The 16561-nt window shown below is 46.5% G+C and overlaps 1 protein-coding gene across 3 annotated transcripts; it reads left to right on the top strand.

The window, feature by feature from the left end:
- The first annotated feature begins 424 nt into the window (after positions 1 to 424).
- On the top strand, positions 425 to 13704 carry LOC139675776 (uncharacterized). Of its 3 annotated transcripts, none has more exons than XM_071563860.1 (6): positions 425 to 495; positions 2657 to 2935; positions 4863 to 5111; positions 8649 to 8786; positions 9394 to 9510; positions 11185 to 13704. In XM_071563860.1, the coding sequence occupies exons 1-6, from the start codon at positions 426 to 428 to the stop codon at positions 11343 to 11345; spliced, it is 1014 nt and encodes a 337-aa protein (XP_071419961.1). In that variant the 5' UTR covers position 425; the 3' UTR covers positions 11346 to 13704. The 3 variants fall into 3 exon arrangements, with proteins under 3 accessions (XP_071419961.1, XP_071419979.1, XP_071419970.1); XM_071563869.1 differs by lacking the exon at positions 425 to 495 and adding an exon at positions 1534 to 1803; XM_071563878.1 differs by lacking the exon at positions 9394 to 9510.
- The last annotated feature ends 2857 nt before the right edge of the window (positions 13705 to 16561 follow it).

The following is a 16561-nucleotide window of genomic DNA, read 5'->3' as shown; positions in this document are numbered from 1 at the left end:
TGCTGGATTAGTCTGTGTGCAGACCCCTTTTCCATCTTGTTTGGGTTTTTTTCCTGGGATTCTGAACATCTTGGGGTGCTATTTTGAAGCAACCCTGCACATGCTGTCTGTTCTGTCTCGTGTCTCCACCACAGCACTGCAACCCTAAGCTCTATCAGCCTGCCCTTCAAGCATGAAGGTGAACAGAGGTTGAATGTGCACACTGGAGGCAGCTGGTAAGCCCCAGTCCTGCATTGGTATTTGAGAGAGATTTTCTTCATGTTATTTCAGCAGCACAGAAGGAAATGAAAGTGTTTCTTACTGTAAATACTTTTTTCTCTCCCCCTTCCTCTGCACTGCTGTGAGTGTCTGAGGACTCACTTCACTGCTTTTCTCAGAGAAGTCTATTTCTGCCTCAGATCAATTTAGTCCTGTCCTGTGCACATATGATAAAGACAGGTTGTTGCTGTGAGAGCCTTGAACAAACTTGTGAGTTTGGGACACTGGGAGCAAGAGGTAAGATGTAAATTGTCATTTCTAAGAAGTCAGAGAGGCCAGAGCAGTTGCTGAAATTTGAAATTTATCAAGCATAGCCAAATTGTTGGAAAAATAGTGCAGACCACAAGACAAGGAGTTTACCAGTTTCTCAGAGGTGCATGTGTACTCGTGATTCCACTGTACGGATATCCCCTAACAGGCTGTGTCTATGTCTGTGCCCAGAGAAACAGGACAAAACTATAGGGTTCTCAGCTGCATCCTGAACTGCTGTTGTGGTTATTCCCCAGCACATCTGCTAAGTGTGTCAAAAAAAAAAAAATCCAGATGTTGGCTCCAATGCTATACCAGTTTGCTTCCCCCAGTGAGCAAGACAATTTCTGCTGTGTTCTTTGTGTAAGCCACCTTGGCACTCAGTGCAACACACCACTGTGATTTAAGCCACCTTAAAGAGTGTGAACAAAGTATTGGCCCTATGAGGCTCTGTAGATCACTGGGTCACAGTGGATCTTCAGGATTGGCTTTGCAGTCTTGTCTCTGGGATCTGCACTCATAACAGAACTGGAGTGTCTTCTGGAGTGCATTCAGTTTAGTTTTGCAGTGCAACTTGGCTTCCCATAACCTTTATTCTTTGCCTGGAGTGGCTTTATGGAGTCCTTTGCTGCATGTCAGGTACCATTTGGTCACTAGAAGAGCCCAACAAAGTTCAGGCTGTCAACACATTCCTTGAGAACAGAGGGAGAGCCTTGTCCCACACCTCCTTCTTGCTGGTGAGACTCTCCATGAGCGACTGTTGCCAGTATTTCAGAAAATCAGCTGCTCTGCATGCGCAGGGCTTGATAAAGCGCTGACTGGACTGAATTCTCTTCTCTGGATGGAGATGCTGTGCTTCGATAAACTAGAAAAGGATAAAAGAAATAGGTGTTTTGCTTTGCTCTGCCTCAGTGTTCGCATCTTCCTGCGTGGGGTGAGCTGACCAGGAGGTATTTTTGTCCCTCCTCTCTGCTCAGCCCTATTCTCACACTCACAGCTATCTCCAGTCTGCAGGACTTTGCAGAGCACATTGTGGCTTGTGTTGGTTCAGCCCGAGTTCAGTCACCCGAAACCTTGCAGGTCTATTTTGAACCATCTTTCAATTTGTCCACTATGGAGTTTCTTTTCTTTTTTTTTTTCCACTCTTGCTTCTGACATCACTTCCCGAGCACTATATTCACTGAGCTCTGTAGCCAGATCGTCTTCTCAGCATACGATGCAAGGAGCTCTTTAAAATGGATTTCTGCTCTCCTTTTACTCTGCAGTGCTTGCTGCTCATAATGACCGTTACCCATGGTAAGTGGGACTTTTCTTTATGGAGTTGGCACAGATTTGCCTAGACAACCAGATGCCTTAATTTTGCTCTGAGATCTTTTAAGGACTCTATCAGGTTTGGGGAGACGTCAAATAGTGTAACTGCTAATGCATGAACGGGGCAGTCACACCAAAGTGAGGCAGATTAATTCTTTTGGAAATGAAAGATAACGAACAATATTGCAATTTCTGGGGGTACTGCAACTGGGAAAGCATTTCAGCAGAGAATGTGAAGTCCTTGTACACACAGGGCTGGCTGAAGAGCAATGTGGTCCCACTTCTAATTCTTGATGTGACCTTGGGTTAGCCCCCAAGCTGCTCTTGCCCTGCTGTTTACCCATCCTTTGAATTTTAAGTTGTATACAGCAACTTAATAATGTGCAATGGTGCTGTGAGGGGTATTCAGGTTAAAACTGTGACCTTATTCTTTGGGGAAAAGCAGCTGTGCAGGCAGCTGTTGTTTCTGCTATCCTCTGTATGGGATCCATGGCATTGATGCCTTGAGGATCTTTCTTTGCTCAGTCTCAGCTCTGATGGGGGGTGGTAGATGGTCATGTTCAGTTTGGGGAGGGAAAAGACCAGCTGTCAAGCCTTTTGTTTCCCTGTGCACATGGTGTGCACACTATTCCTGTGTTATTGAGGTGAGGGGAAAGCTGACCCTTATAGAAGGCTTCCCACTCCTCTGATTTTCCATCACTGGTGATCCAACCTGTCACTAGGGTTGGGTCTGTCCCTCTTACGTCTCACCTGGACATTTGCCTTTTTGGGAGGCAGCTGAGAGGGGATGGAATGACATGGCAAGCTTGCTGCCCATGCTCTGTGCCTCTTCTTTCAGGCTTTGCCACCTGGACCAGTGTGCTCAGTGGCGGCTCAGCAATCTTTTCTGTGGGAACCCAAAGCCTGCAGAGCCTCTCCAGAATGATCAAGAAGGACAGGGTATGCGTGACAACTGTCTTAAATGATACTTTGTTGGCTGAGTGTGGCAATTCTGCCAGTAGATGCCTGAACTGGCAGAATGGCTCCCTAGTGCTGAAGAGTGTGGAGAAAGAGGACGAAGGAAAATACGAATTTGTTTTTCACAACACCACCAGATATTTTACCCTGGAAGTATTTGGTAAGTGGCTTTCTTAGCAACAAATAGCTTTTGAACTTGTGAGCCTGGTTGGAAGCTTGGTGCCTTGGCTTGCAGGAGCTATAGGTGTCTCTGGAAGCAGCTTTATTAAGCTTCTGGCAGTTCAGAGGGCAGTAATGGTCAGTGTAAACTAAGAGGTGCTTTTTGCATCCTCATTGTCTCTCCTGTCTGTTGATCCTTCTCTGAAGTAGCCAGTCAGTTGAGCTCTGTACTATTTTTCTGAGATGTGAGAGGCAGCAGCATGAAGTGTTTGAAGTTGAGCCTACACTATGTAGACATGTAGCTGCAGGTTTCAGTCTGTTCTAGAGTGCCATTCCTGATGGCTCTCACAAAAGCTCCCACTGACCAACAGCCTGTGGATGCACTTCCTTGAGGAGTTAACCCTGCCTGACTTGGCTCTGAAAATGGAACTGGACTGGGCTGAGATGTGCTGGGGTTTCCCCCTGCTTTGTGTAGCAGAGGAAAGGTGCTAAAGGCATCTGTGAGGGATTCTTAGCTCCCCTTGAGCAGCTTGGAGCTCAGCATCTTCTGGGTCTGTCCAGAGACAGGTACCTTACCCATCCAGTCTTCCTGCTGTCCTCCCTGTGGCCCCAGAATTCCTGCTCCATGTGGTGTGCCCGCTCCTCCACCTGCAGGGTGCAAACACAGAAAAAAAGTCACTTTTGTACAGGATCCAGATCATTGCTTGGGTTAATATGGAGAAAGCTTAAATGGGTTTGTTCCCACGCCGAGTAGAGCTCCAGGCAGCCAGTGACCATTGCTGTGGTCCTCATCTCCACTGCTCCTTTTGCAGGGCTTTCACTTACAGAAGCTTCTAAGAAAAATTGAAGCGTATGAACCTGTAATGAAAATGTCTGAGCAAAGTGATCTCAGTGAAGACAAATGAACCCTCACACCTTTAGGGTGCAAACAGGCGGAACTGCTGGGGAGAGTAGGTCAAAGATTTGACTCCTTGGCATGAAGATCAAGGGCTTAGGCTGGGAGTAGGCAAAGACTGCAGAAAAGTCCTGGGATTAACCTCCATTTCAGTGAATTTTGTTTGGGAACTTTTGTCTCCTCCTTGTACTCTGTTACCTCCTTATAGCAGGGAAACAATTGCACAGCAAAGGTGTTCCTAGAGGCATGAATTTTAACTGAAAGTGATGTCCCAGTTGAAGAAAATTATTTCTGAGCTTATTTATCTGGATGGAAGTTCTGTAATGTTACTCCTGCTGTTGAAAAAACATACCACTTCTCTGTCTAGTTTGTACTTGCAAAGTGACAAGTCTAGGAAATAGGTTTGCTCCTTGTAGTAGAGTGAAGGAGAGAAATTCAGGAAAATGTAGTAAGAGGAGTGATTCATTGCTTCATTTTTAAGTGTCCTAGTCTGGTTATCCTTTCTAACTGCGGTTGTCTGGTGTTGGTACCCATGCTGGGCATGATTTGCACGAGTTCCTCTCTGCAATGGGACAAGAGGCAGAGTGACAGCAAAAAGCACAAACCTCTGGTGGAGGAGAGGGCTGAGTCTGCTCTGGAGCTGTGGTTATCTGCTGGTTACAGAGGAAGCCTCTGGCTGGCAGATTCTTTGAACATTTCTGCAGTCCTCTCAGATCAGGGGCTTTTATTATTTGGTTTTTTTTGCTGTGTCAGTAAGGAAAATGAAGAGATGCCAGATTTTTGTCACATCCTCAAAATAGGGACCAAGAGTCACTAGCAGGTTTGGGGTGGGCACTGTTAAGCATTTCAGGGTTGAGTGCAGGCACTGAAGGATCTGGTTAGTTATTTCTGTGCTCCCTGTCTAGCACAAAGTATGGTGATACTGAGATTGCTGCTAAGGGAGGCTTCTGTTCAGCTCACGTTCACTGCTGAGTCTGCTACTCACCTCTCTCTTTCTTCCCTGTCCCCATTGCCCCATGCTGTGTGTGACCAGAGCCGACCATTGGTATCCAGTGCTTCCCTAACGGGGCTGCAGAGTTGTCCTGCAATGCAACCAGCAGCGAGATCACGACCTTTCGGTGGCAGCTGAGCGGGAAGGAGCTGAGTGCCCCCGGGGCTTGCGTTAAGGACGGCGGGAGGAAGGTTCGCCTGGACAAAACCGTGCCGGGGGAATTTGTGTGTGTGGTTTCCCACGGGAGCAGCGTCACAAGGACCAGGCCTGTTGCACTGTCTTGCAGCTATGGTGAGTAGTAGTGACTCCAGAAAATCTTCCTTCTTGGTCTCTTTCAGCAGGAAAATAAGGAGTTGGTGGTGTTCTCAAAGTACCAAACTCCTCTGCCCTCTGGTAGCTGCCTTCCAGACTTAGCACATCCTGCCTTTAGAAAGTGACCCCTTGACTTCCTTCTCCCTCCTGTGTCTTGGACTGACACAGCCTACAACCACAGATGGGGTGAAAGTTTGTTCAGGAGGTCCTTTTACCTAAGCCTGCAGCAAGGATGCTCTTGTTTTCCTGCTTCCCAGCGACAGAGCCCTTCATCCTTCTGTGCACTGATTCTCTGTGCCAGTTTAGAAACACATGCTGCTTCCTACCCTGACGTTCATCCATGACCCTGATGGCCTTCCAGTTTCTGTGCATCCCTGTACAAATCAGCCCTGTTTCTGGTGGACTCAGCTGAGGTGTTTTTACTCATCTATTTGCTCCTTATCTAGGCCAGAAACCCAAAGGTCTGTGGGCCTATACAAATATTTCTCCATCAGCCCCACACTATCATAAGTGGATAGACACAAGTAATTTATTTACAGAATGTAGGGGTCATCCCCTCCCCCCCCCGTTCCTGCTCAGATATGTAGCTCTGTGAGAAGGCTGGGACTTTCTCCATTTGCAAACTATTCATAAATGCTGAGTATTCTGCTTGAATGAGGCCATAGTTTAATGAGATGGAAAATCTGGATCCTTGGGTATCATATCATTTGCATCTCCAGCAGAGAAGGTTACTCTGCTCTCTGGCAGCAAAGATGGTTATCAGAGTTACTTCAGAGCTACACGCACAATTTAATCACAAGGTTTTTGACTAATTTAGCTGTAATTAATTTAATCCCCTGCTACTAGACAATTTGTACTCTGTAATAGCACCTAGCATTTCAGAAATTCCAGAGACACTCCAGCTCTGTCTTTTCTTCTGTAGTTGGCATACAGTTGGTGTGAAAGCAAACTCACTGCCCTGAACAGAATCTCAGCCTATTCTGAGTTGGAAGGGACCCACAAGGACCATCAAGTCCAACTCTTAAGTCAATGGCCCACACAGGGGATTGAACCCATGAGCTTGGCATTATTACAACCACATTTTAACCAACTGAGTTCATCTCAAGGTCCATCAAACCCTGTGTCCAGTGTGCTGGCATTCAGCAGAAATGCCATGGGCTCTTCATGCCTGGACACATTGGCACCGCTGGCCAAAATCTGTGCAGGTTTGGCATTTGTGGTTGTGGAGCTGTGATCTTAATTTTGTCCAGTTAAATTGTCTGGAGGCTCCTCAGCATGGTCAGACCCAAGTTGGCCGAGGCACTGGGGAACAAGGATGTGAAGGTCCATGAGCTGTTCAGCCAAGCCCTGTGATAAATCATGTGAGTGCTGAGCTCCCATCGTTGGTTCTGGGTGGCTGCCCAGTCCCCTGGGTGCAATATCAGTTCCCCATTTCCTCTTGAAGAGCCCTCGGGGGGACACAGTGATAGCTCTGTTGGGCTGGACAGGGGCATGAACACATATTTGGAAGGGTCTGAGAGAAAGAAAGCAGCAGCAATTCTGCTTTAGTCACCAAATGAAATCAGATCTATAAAAAGGGAAGTAAAGCAATTCTGAACACTAGTGAAATGAATTGGGAAATGAGTTCATTTAAATGAAATAAAGACAAAGTCATTGTTTTTGTGGGTTATTATTTGTTCCAGGCTGAGGGCTGAATTTAGTTTTTCCACGCTAGGTATAAAATCTATGTCAAAACACCTATTTGGACAACCTGTTGACTGATGAAATTTATTTTGAATAATTGTTACCATAAAACAATTTGGCAGAAATGCTGTGAATGTTCCAGGCACCAAAGGGCTCTGAACATGCAGGATCTAAAGCAGAGGATTCAGAACTTAACAAGTCAACATATATAAAAGACTTTTATTGATTCATTATTTATTTATTGCTTATTTTTAACACAATATTTTATCTCAAAAGACATTTCTAACAAATAGCAAATTTTTAGGAAAAACATTCAGGAAAAAAGTCCAACTAATATTCATGCCTTTGATAACAGTCTCTAAGCTTTCATCAAAAAGGAAATAAAATTATTAAGTAGGTTATTTCTGATTTGCTGAAACTTAGAGTGTTTTGTTTTGGATTTTTTTTTTTTTTTTTAACTTGGCAACTGTCCTTAAAGAGACTGGAACAAGTACTCAAACACCATGAGTATATGTGATTACACACACAGGAGCACACATGTTTGCTTTTACTGTCCTGGTGAGTGTGTTGACTGTGGCAATATGTGTAGTATGTTCTGGAACATTTGAAATCCTTCCCAGCCTCTGGAGATAAGGAGCAATTTGTGCTTTGGAGGGCTTGAAAACAAGCCCCAAATGATCCTGTTGGTTGCTGCAGTGCTGGGCTGTGCAGGCATGTGTGCAGCTGAAAAGAAGTTCAGTTATTCAGAAAGGGATAGCATAGGCTTATCTAAGGAGTTCTGAGGAATTTCTGTTGTAGTGATAGTGGAGTTGTGTGGGTTTTTTCATATGCAAAGGAGAGTTTTCCTGCTGGCTGGCCCAGATTGGAGCAAACTGTCTCAGTGAAGGAGCAAGTCTGTATGAATCTCTCTTTCCTGCGAGTCTGTGATGCTCTCTACCAGCTTCCCTGCTCATCAGCAGCAAATGTGCAGGTCTGACCCATCGAGGCAACCCTGAGCAAGGGACGCTGAGCTGGGTAATAATTACCACTGACTTGTGCATGGCCTTCTGCTCAGCCATCTGCAGCCTTCGCCTCCTGCTGGGGGTTTTGCATGATCTGGGCTGGGCAGGAGAGCAGAGAGAAATCCTTCTCTGAGCAGCAGTGAGGTCTGTTTCCTGCAGCTCTGGCTCGGGTGGCTGCAGCCTTTGGTGTCTGAGGAGTGCAGTCTCTGATCAGACCTGCCCTGAGGTTGGCACAGTTCTTACCTGGATGTTCTAAGTGGATTCTCTGGGGCCTAATACAAGCTGCAGCCTTCTACCTTTCACAGGATCCCAGACTGTTCTGAGTAGGAAGGGACCCACACGGATTATCGAGTCCAACTCTTAAGTCAATGGCCCACACAGGGGATTGAACCCATGACCTTGGCATTATTACAGCCAAGTTTTAACCAACTGAGCTAAACTCTGAGAGTAGGCTGCAGCTTTGCCTTCAGCAGGAGATTCTTCCTTAGCTCTCCCTCCTCTTTTCATTGCATATTTTCATAAAATCTGTTGAAATATGGTGTCTTTCAAACCACCGCCTTCCCTCTTAAATTTGATTAAAACTTCAAAATTACCTAAGGTTTACTGATCAGAAATAAAGCACACATCTTAGTCACACAAGCCTGTTCTCTTGATGAACAATTCCATCCCATAACTAAACAATGTGATGCAAATCACGCTGTGCCACAGTTCACTAATCCAAACCAAAGCAACAGTGACGTCCACATACTCTGATCTGGCTGCAGGGTTTCTCCCAGGGGGAGAAAGAAGCTTGTCCACCCTGGTACCTAACAATACCATGTCCTCCTCGCAGGAGACCTGCTGCAGCACCCCTGGTTCATTTACATCCTGTCTGGGTGTGCAGTAGGTCTGCTTATCCTGGTGGTGGTCCTGCCCTCGGTCATATGTTGCTGCATGAAGAGGAAACACAAGTTCATCCCAGTGCCTTCAGGTGAGTGGAGGATGCTGTGAGTCCCTGGCATGAGTCTCAGAGAAGACTGTGTTTGGGCAGGCTGAGGTTGACAAGGCCTCAGAGTTAACTGGTTTCTGCTGGGTGGGTGTCTGTCCTCCAGCCCATCCTCCCTTGATCTGGTGGAGCAGAAATCTAATTGCTGACAGACAACTGTTATGGCCAGGATGATCTTGAATTAAACTTTCCTATTCCTTCATTCACCTCACACGTGCCACCATGTGCTCCTGGCCGGACAAAACCCACAGCAAGACCTTTTCTATGGGCAAGAAAATTGAGCCTCACTCAGGTCTGATCCTGAAATGACCTGAAGGTTTCTGATGGCAGCCCTCTGTCAGCACAGTCCCTGAGTGCAATCTGCCCGTGCCCTGTGAGGTCACCTCAAGCTGTGATGCTGCCAGCATGGCCAAGCTGGTCTGTGACAGGTTGGCAATGGCCCTGTGTCCTCAGCATCTGTCTGCTCCGGGATCAGAGCCAGAGCTGCCTGAGGAGAAGACGCAAAAGTGTTGGTGGTCTGGCTGTTGATGGACGTGCTGAGTCTGGGGGGTTGTGGGGGGGCCTCTTCAAGTCTCCAGTTTTGGCTTTACAGAGGAGAAGGATGATGGACTGACCATGTCAGTGGTGTCCAGTGAAGGTGTGAAGAGCCCCCCCAATGGAGACCACGTCGAGGCTCAAGCTGCCCCAGCTGACCGCCCTCCAAAGCCTGGTGTGTCCAGTGACTTTTTTGAGGTTGGGCAGATACCGTGTTTAGGAGGATGGAGAACACACTGTTTGTGGCTGATGGGGGTGCAGCTGACTGTAGAGAGGGGCCTGAGTCATGCTAAAGCAGGGAAGGTGCTGCATCTTGTCTGGATAACAGAAGCTGCAGCAAATAATTTATCATCACCTCACTCTTGCTCAGCTTCTGCACAGCCCACCCAGCTCTGAGATATAGTGGCAGCCATCCCATCAGCATCCCACAGAGGGTGCTGCCAGTGTCTGTTCCAGCATCACTTGTGCTAAAACACAAATCTCAAAAACAGCAGCCCCCAAAAACTCAGCAGTTTTTCTGCTATTTTATCACCCCTCTCTCCTTCTCATGAGTAACATTTTATAAAGATCAGCATTGTTTTTGTAAGCACTCGTCTCTTCAAGACAGCATGAACGAATATGCTCAGCTGTAAACACAGTTAATCCCATCGAAGCCAGGTCTAGTGGGAGCCCCCTACACCGAGCTGGGTTGTGGACTGGTGGTCAGAAGAGCTCCGGCACAGCAGACATCAGAAGGCTTGATCAGAAGGCTTACATCTTAGGGAGTTTATTCAAGATAGATTAACAGACAGTTCTCATAGCTCATAGTAGAAGAAGTTAGTTCCTATTACATCAGTAGATCTAGATCTGACTCACTCTCACATCCTAGCAAATCTCTCTCTCACCCAGTAACGTCCACACCTTTTAAGCAGTCTCATATCCAACATGCCAACACATAACTGGTTAACCAACTCACCCTGCATACACCACAGCCTCTCATTGGTCACAAGCCACCACACATACTCCAGGTAGCTCTGATCTGTTTAAGGTAGAACTCCAAAACAGCTTTCCTTAAGGGATGCACTTACACTCACTCCCACAGCCAGGGGCTGGTGTATTTCTTTAAATTGAGGCTAAAGTGGAAATATGGTCACATTTTAAATTCTTCAAAGAAACTGAGCATAAACCCCTACAGCTCTACCACAATATGGTCAAGAGAGTGCAGCGATAAAAACCCTGCAGAAATCTCCTGTTCTGTAAGTGCTTGATATTAATACTCCACTTTTTGTATAATGTTTCCCACAATTTTGTTTCACAAAAGTGAATGCTGGCAACACCTTCCCTAGTAATCCACCATCATCAGCTGAAGTGGGTTTAGCAGAGACATCATGAACTGGAGCAACATTACATTGGTCTCAGCACTGCTGTCTCCATTTCTGATGTCCTTCACTGTACCATACACAGCCTCCTGCAGCTCAGCAATGTTTTGTGTCTAACCTTGGTTGCTGCTTTGCTCTGCTTTCAAAATATTAAATGCTACTCATGAACATAGAGCAAGCAAGGAAAAAAATCAGGCTATTGTTTAATATTAATATACTTCAAGTGTAGAACTTTTAATAAAAAATTAACACATTGTCAGTTTGACTAAAAAAGTAGCCCATATTTAAATTTTTTACAATTAGATAAGAAGCAGAGGGAAGTAGGTGAGAACATATTAAATATCTGCTGTTAGCCAGCTTTAATTATTCAGATGTAAGTGAATAGATTTGGGTTTAGTATTTCGTACTAAAGGTTTGGTGCTGAAAATACTAAAAGCTCCATGATGGTGTTGATGCTGTGGGCACTTATAAACCATTTTTCCTTTTTCCAGATGCTGCCCAGACTGGTCAAGGCATTGAGCCCCAGGCACTGGTGGAAGAAAACTTAGCAGTGCAGATAGAAGCTGAGGAAATCCCAGACCCTGAGGTCATAGTTGATGCAGAAAGCCATGAAGATGCCTCAGACTGTTTCCCAGATCCAACTGATGACTGATCTGACATGCTTGTTGTTCCACCCTGAAGCCTAATGACACTTGTCCTTTGCATCCCGTAGTCTCATTGTGTGTAAAAATTGGTCTGGAAAATTTTAGCAGGGAAAAGACGTGAGGTGTCAGACCTTCTAACCTCATTTAAAAAGAAAAAAGAAAATACAAGGAAAAGCACATGTGTGGCTTCAAGGCCTGCACTGCCATGAGCTGACAGGTTCACTAACAAACAGAACTGGGCAGCTCTTTGATGCTTTGCCTGATAACAGAGCTGCAACTAAACTGTGGAGCCCCAAGGGACAGCCTGAAACAAGCTGGGCAGTTCCTCCTGCTCCCTGCCCACCCAATGCCTTGCCATGTCTTTGCCAGGCAAGGACAGGCATGACAGGTGGGTTGGGGTGCCCTGCCAGCCCCAGACACAAACCAAGGGCCTGCCAGAAATTTCCTGAGAAAGAAAAAAATGTCTTCTTGGGAGATTTCAAGGCATTTTTTCACAGGCCCTGCAAAAGGAACTCAGTGGAGGTTTCAGCCAGGTATCTGTGGGCTGAGTGTTTCTCTGAGCTCCAGACCCCGTATTTGGCCCTCTCTGCCTGGGGCCAGTGGTGGGGGCTGTGGGGTCATACTGGCTTTGCTCACCTTTTGGAGCCCTACAATGACAGAGGGTGCAGATTCCCTTTCACCAGAACCCTGCTTGGGTTACATGTGAGCCAACCCAGCACCGTCACTCGCTTGCCTCCTGCACCAGAAGGGTGCCTGGGGGTACAATTCTGGCAGGAACGTGGATTATAATGCTGAGATTGTTTATCAGTGCAAGCTTTAGTGCCTTCAGTGTAATGGTTTAGATACTGCAAGCTGACGCTGGCCATCTGCCTGTGCGTATGGGCTTGTTCTGTGCTGTGCTATTTGCACAGACAGCAGCAATTTATAGAATCTCTTAGTCAAGTCTCGCTGCTCTGCATATCCTGTTCTGCTCTGGGGGGTTTGCACGTGGATCAGCTGGGGTAGACCTGCAGGGTAGAAGGAGGAGGTGAGGAGAAGGCAAGGGATCTGTCCCAGGCACTTGACAAAGCTGCCAGGGGCTGCAGGGAGTGCTGCAGGATGCACTGGCAGTGCAAGGTATTTACTGCACAAGAAGACTTTGATAGTCAGAAGTGAGGCATGTTGGTGTTAAACTAGCCCAGGGGGCTAGAAAAACAGTAAAAGGAAGAAATGATACCTATTGGGATCAAAAGGGATAGGGAGGTATATGTTGCATTCCTTTTCCCTTATAATTTCATCCCTGTTTTACACTGTGCTGACGTTGTGCTGCGAGTCCCTTGGAAACGGATTTAAGATATGCCTGTAAATACCATCCAACAAGATCTGTGAGTACCCCAGCAAAATCCAAGGTGAACTGAATGCTTCTCTGCCAGGTGAGGGAGCTGGCAGGATGGCTGCATGCTTTCCTGGGAGTCCATTATCTCTGTGTACATGTCAAGGCTCTGTATCAGTGACACCCAGCCATAGGTGGTTGTTCTCGTTGTTTCCCTGTCCTACGATTCTCTTTAGAAGATTTTTGGATCTTGTGACCTGTGTTGGTGGTGATTCCTCCTGTCTGTTTTTTAAGGCTGCCATATGAATCAGATTTTCCACGGTAAGAGTGAGATGATAATTCTTTTCCTCATGGTGCTGTGCTATCTCCTTTCAATACAAACATTCCTCAAAGGCTGTGAGTTGGAATGACAAAAATGTGGCACTGAGTGCTAGGGGTGGCAGCTGCCTGGTGGCAGCACAGGAGCAGTGACACTGGGTGAACAGTGTCACTGGGTCAGCATCGCCAAAGTGGGGAGACAGTCAGCTTTGCTTTACTTCTGCACTTTCTGGCAGGGACAGGCAGGGGACAGTCGACTCCAGCATATGCTTCAAAGGCTGAACGGTGCTCTGAGGTACACTGGAGAAGGTGGCAGTGTTTGGCTGGGCCAGCCTTGTCCTGCTGGGCTAGTGCATCCCTGCTCCAACTGGCCCTAGTGCTGCCTTCCTGCTGCCAGCCCTGCAAGTACTGGGGGTGACTGGAGAGCTGTTAACACCACCACTAGTGTAACCCCAGCCTTAGAAGGGTTTTTCCCATTCAACTGGGAGTCAGAGATGCAAGAGGTCTTTATGAGGCACATAAGACACAGCTGGTTTTCTGTCCTTTCCCACTCAAGGTGCCATTCAGCAACAGGGCAAAAGTTTCTGTAACTGTGAGGTCAGCAGAGAATTGTTGCAGCCTGTGCTCTTCCTTTGACTGTATGTGTTTGTGCCCAGCCACTGTTCCTTTTTGGTGTTTTTTTTTCTCCCTGTCCCTGCCATGATTTTGTTCCAAATAAAAATCTGTTTTCTAACTTGTTTTGGGAATGTGTAAGTTTTGTTATTTAATAACTGTTTCTTTCTGGTTTTCACTGAAAGTACAGGCTGATTTTCAAGTTTTCACACAGCCAAATAAGGCAAAGGTGATAACAGGTTACTGCTGTTTAGAGCTGAGTTGGGTGGTCTAGGGAACAGAGATTACTAGAACATGCATCTTTAAGTCAGCCCAGAAGAAGCTGTAAGACAGTGGCATATAACTAGTCCCCACTGGACTGTGTTAATGTGCAAGTACATCCATGTGCACCATCAGCTCTTGCTCTGGTGTCTTGCCTAAATTGTGAGGTGCAGGGAAGGGATGCAGGGAGAGGGTCTATTCTTGCCCATCTTTATCCACCCATAATTTTTGTGGCAGATGTGAGAGAGGATGCCAGACTGCATAACACCTTTGGCAAGGAGGAGGTGGCTCATACTCACCTTTAGACAAATTGGCCCAGAAGGTGGATACAAACAATGTCACAGAATCATTTGTGATCATATTAAATCTCTTGACTGAACCTTTACAGGATTATCCCTGGAACAGTGATGTGACAGGACACTGTCCTGCAGCCTATAAACCCAGCACTCCAAGAAGCCACCTGCATGAATTTGCAGTTGTTTTCCAGCCTGACTGTGGCACTGCATCCCTCAGGCAATAGCTGGGACACTTTCCAGCCTGGGGCTATCTGACAGATAAGTCGTAGTTAAAAAAACCCTCTAGATTTTAGGGATGCACACGGTAAGTTCATGTCACCTTTTATGAATTAGTGCAGCTAATTTGAAAACAAGCAAACAAGACGTTGGTGTGTAACTCAGCTATAGAGGACATTGTCATGGATAGGTGTCTTTAAAACCACTTCCTTAACATGAGCCAACAAACTCTGGTGGTGCTGGAAGACCAAAGTGCAGGTATTACTACAACCACCTGGCAGAGGTGAGATGCCTCATGGATTTCCACAAGTAAGCACACAGAACTGGCCAAGAAAAGCAGCATCACCCATTTCTGTCTGAGGTGGAAGCAGAATTTGGTGATATGTCACTGCAGAAGCTTGCATTAGCATTTGGATATTGCTTGTGCCTTCTGCCAGGCTGCTCATGACCAGGGGTAACCAAACCCTACTTCATCACCCTGAGCATATGAAATGCTTTCCTCTTGTCCTCTGGTGTAAGGCAGGCTGGGAAACAACAGGATCACCCAGTGTGGCCCTTGCGACATTTGAGAACCAACAACCGCATCCCACATTGGTTTTGTTCACAATAAACACTGCAGTTCCTTTCTGCAAGATTATTGACTCATCTCTCAGGGGATGTGGCTGGAGGCAACAGGGAAGACTTTACTGAGAGTCTATAAGACCCTTACACGAAACCCTTATTAATATTTGTACTTTTCCAGCAAGCAAAACATCGAATCATAGAATGGTTTGGGTTAAATGGGACATTAAAGAACATTTAATTCCAACACCCCTGCCATGGGCAGGGACACCTTTCACTAGACCAGGTTCCTCAGAGCCCCATCCAACCCAGCCTTGAACATTTCCAGGGATGGGGCACCCGCAGCCTCTCTGGGCAATCTGTTGCAGTGCCTCATCACCCCCACAGTAAAGAATTTTTTCCTAATACCCAATTTAAACCCATTCTTTTTGAGTTTGAAGCCATTACCCTTGTCCTATCACTACATGTCCTTGCTGGCAGATGTTGTGTTAATTAGATCAAGATTAATTTAACTTTGGTACCATTAGTTAACAGATTCCTTTGGGCTGTGCAGGACTGCTGAGAAGTGCAGTGTCTTTCCAGCTGCCCTCCCTTGAATAGCACTTGTATGGCTCCAGGCTGGTTGATGGGCTGAACTGAGCTCTTGGCCAGCTCTGGGGCTGACAGACCCCCTATTTCCACCCCTCTGGGTCACCAGCAAGCAGCATGGCTGTTGATAGCTCTAAAGAAGCTGTTCCCTGCCTGTATCAAAGCAGATTACCTGGAGCAGAAGGGACATATAATAAGGAAAATGAGGGGATTGGGATGGGGGCATAGAGACATCCACCCTAAAGAACACTTTAGGGTGTTCAAACATGGCTAAACCCCTGAAATGGTGCTTGGCAGCTTGGTTCCTGCCCCAGGAGCTAATGTTGCATCTTCTTTCATCCACACCTCCCATTGCCTTCAAGATTTGCTCAGAGGTGGGACTGTCTGCCAGCATTGTGCCTCCCCTTCACTCAGGGAGCTGGATTTGGAACCGTAGGGCTGTGGCCAGGGCTACCTGATATCCCAGCTGGAGCTGCCTGGGGGTCTGCAGGCAGTCAGGGGAGTGAACTGTGGGTTTGCCCTTGGCTCTTCATGTGGTTCCCGGGAGCTGGAGGGGTGGGTGTTGGGAGAATAGGCGGAGTCTCTGTCACCTGATGGGAATACTTGACCTGTGCCCACCCAGTTTGTGGGCATTTCAGGGCAGGGGCTGGTCCTGGCACTAGGGAGACAGCTGTAGTCTGCTTATTGTGCCATTGTGCTAAACACAAATGTAAGGAAAGTAAGAATTCCCATCGGCAGAGGTAGAAAATAGGGGTGGATAATGTCAGCTTAATTCTTAATTGATCTGTTCTTCAGGATAGCACATTCCATGTCACAGCCAATATCCATGACAGAATATTGGATGGGGCTACAGTATAAAGTGTGTATTTTATAGTTAATGTAAATATAGTTAATATTGGAAATCCTATGCAGAATTTTTAAAACTCAGCTAAACTGATGAAAACTACTGATAGTTTTAGTATTGTCTAACACTATGGAAACTAGATGTATTACAGACCAAGAATTACTTGGAGGCAATTTTCAGCAAATCTTTTGGAATTGCAAATGTAGTACATTAGAG

The sequence above is a fragment of the Pithys albifrons genome, chromosome 1, assembly GCF_047495875.1.
Source record: "Pithys albifrons albifrons isolate INPA30051 chromosome 1, PitAlb_v1, whole genome shotgun sequence".
Classification (NCBI taxonomy): domain Eukaryota; kingdom Metazoa; phylum Chordata; class Aves; order Passeriformes; family Thamnophilidae; genus Pithys; species Pithys albifrons.
Note: the sequence above shows the minus strand (reverse complement) of the source record. Positions and strands in the feature narration are given on the sequence as shown.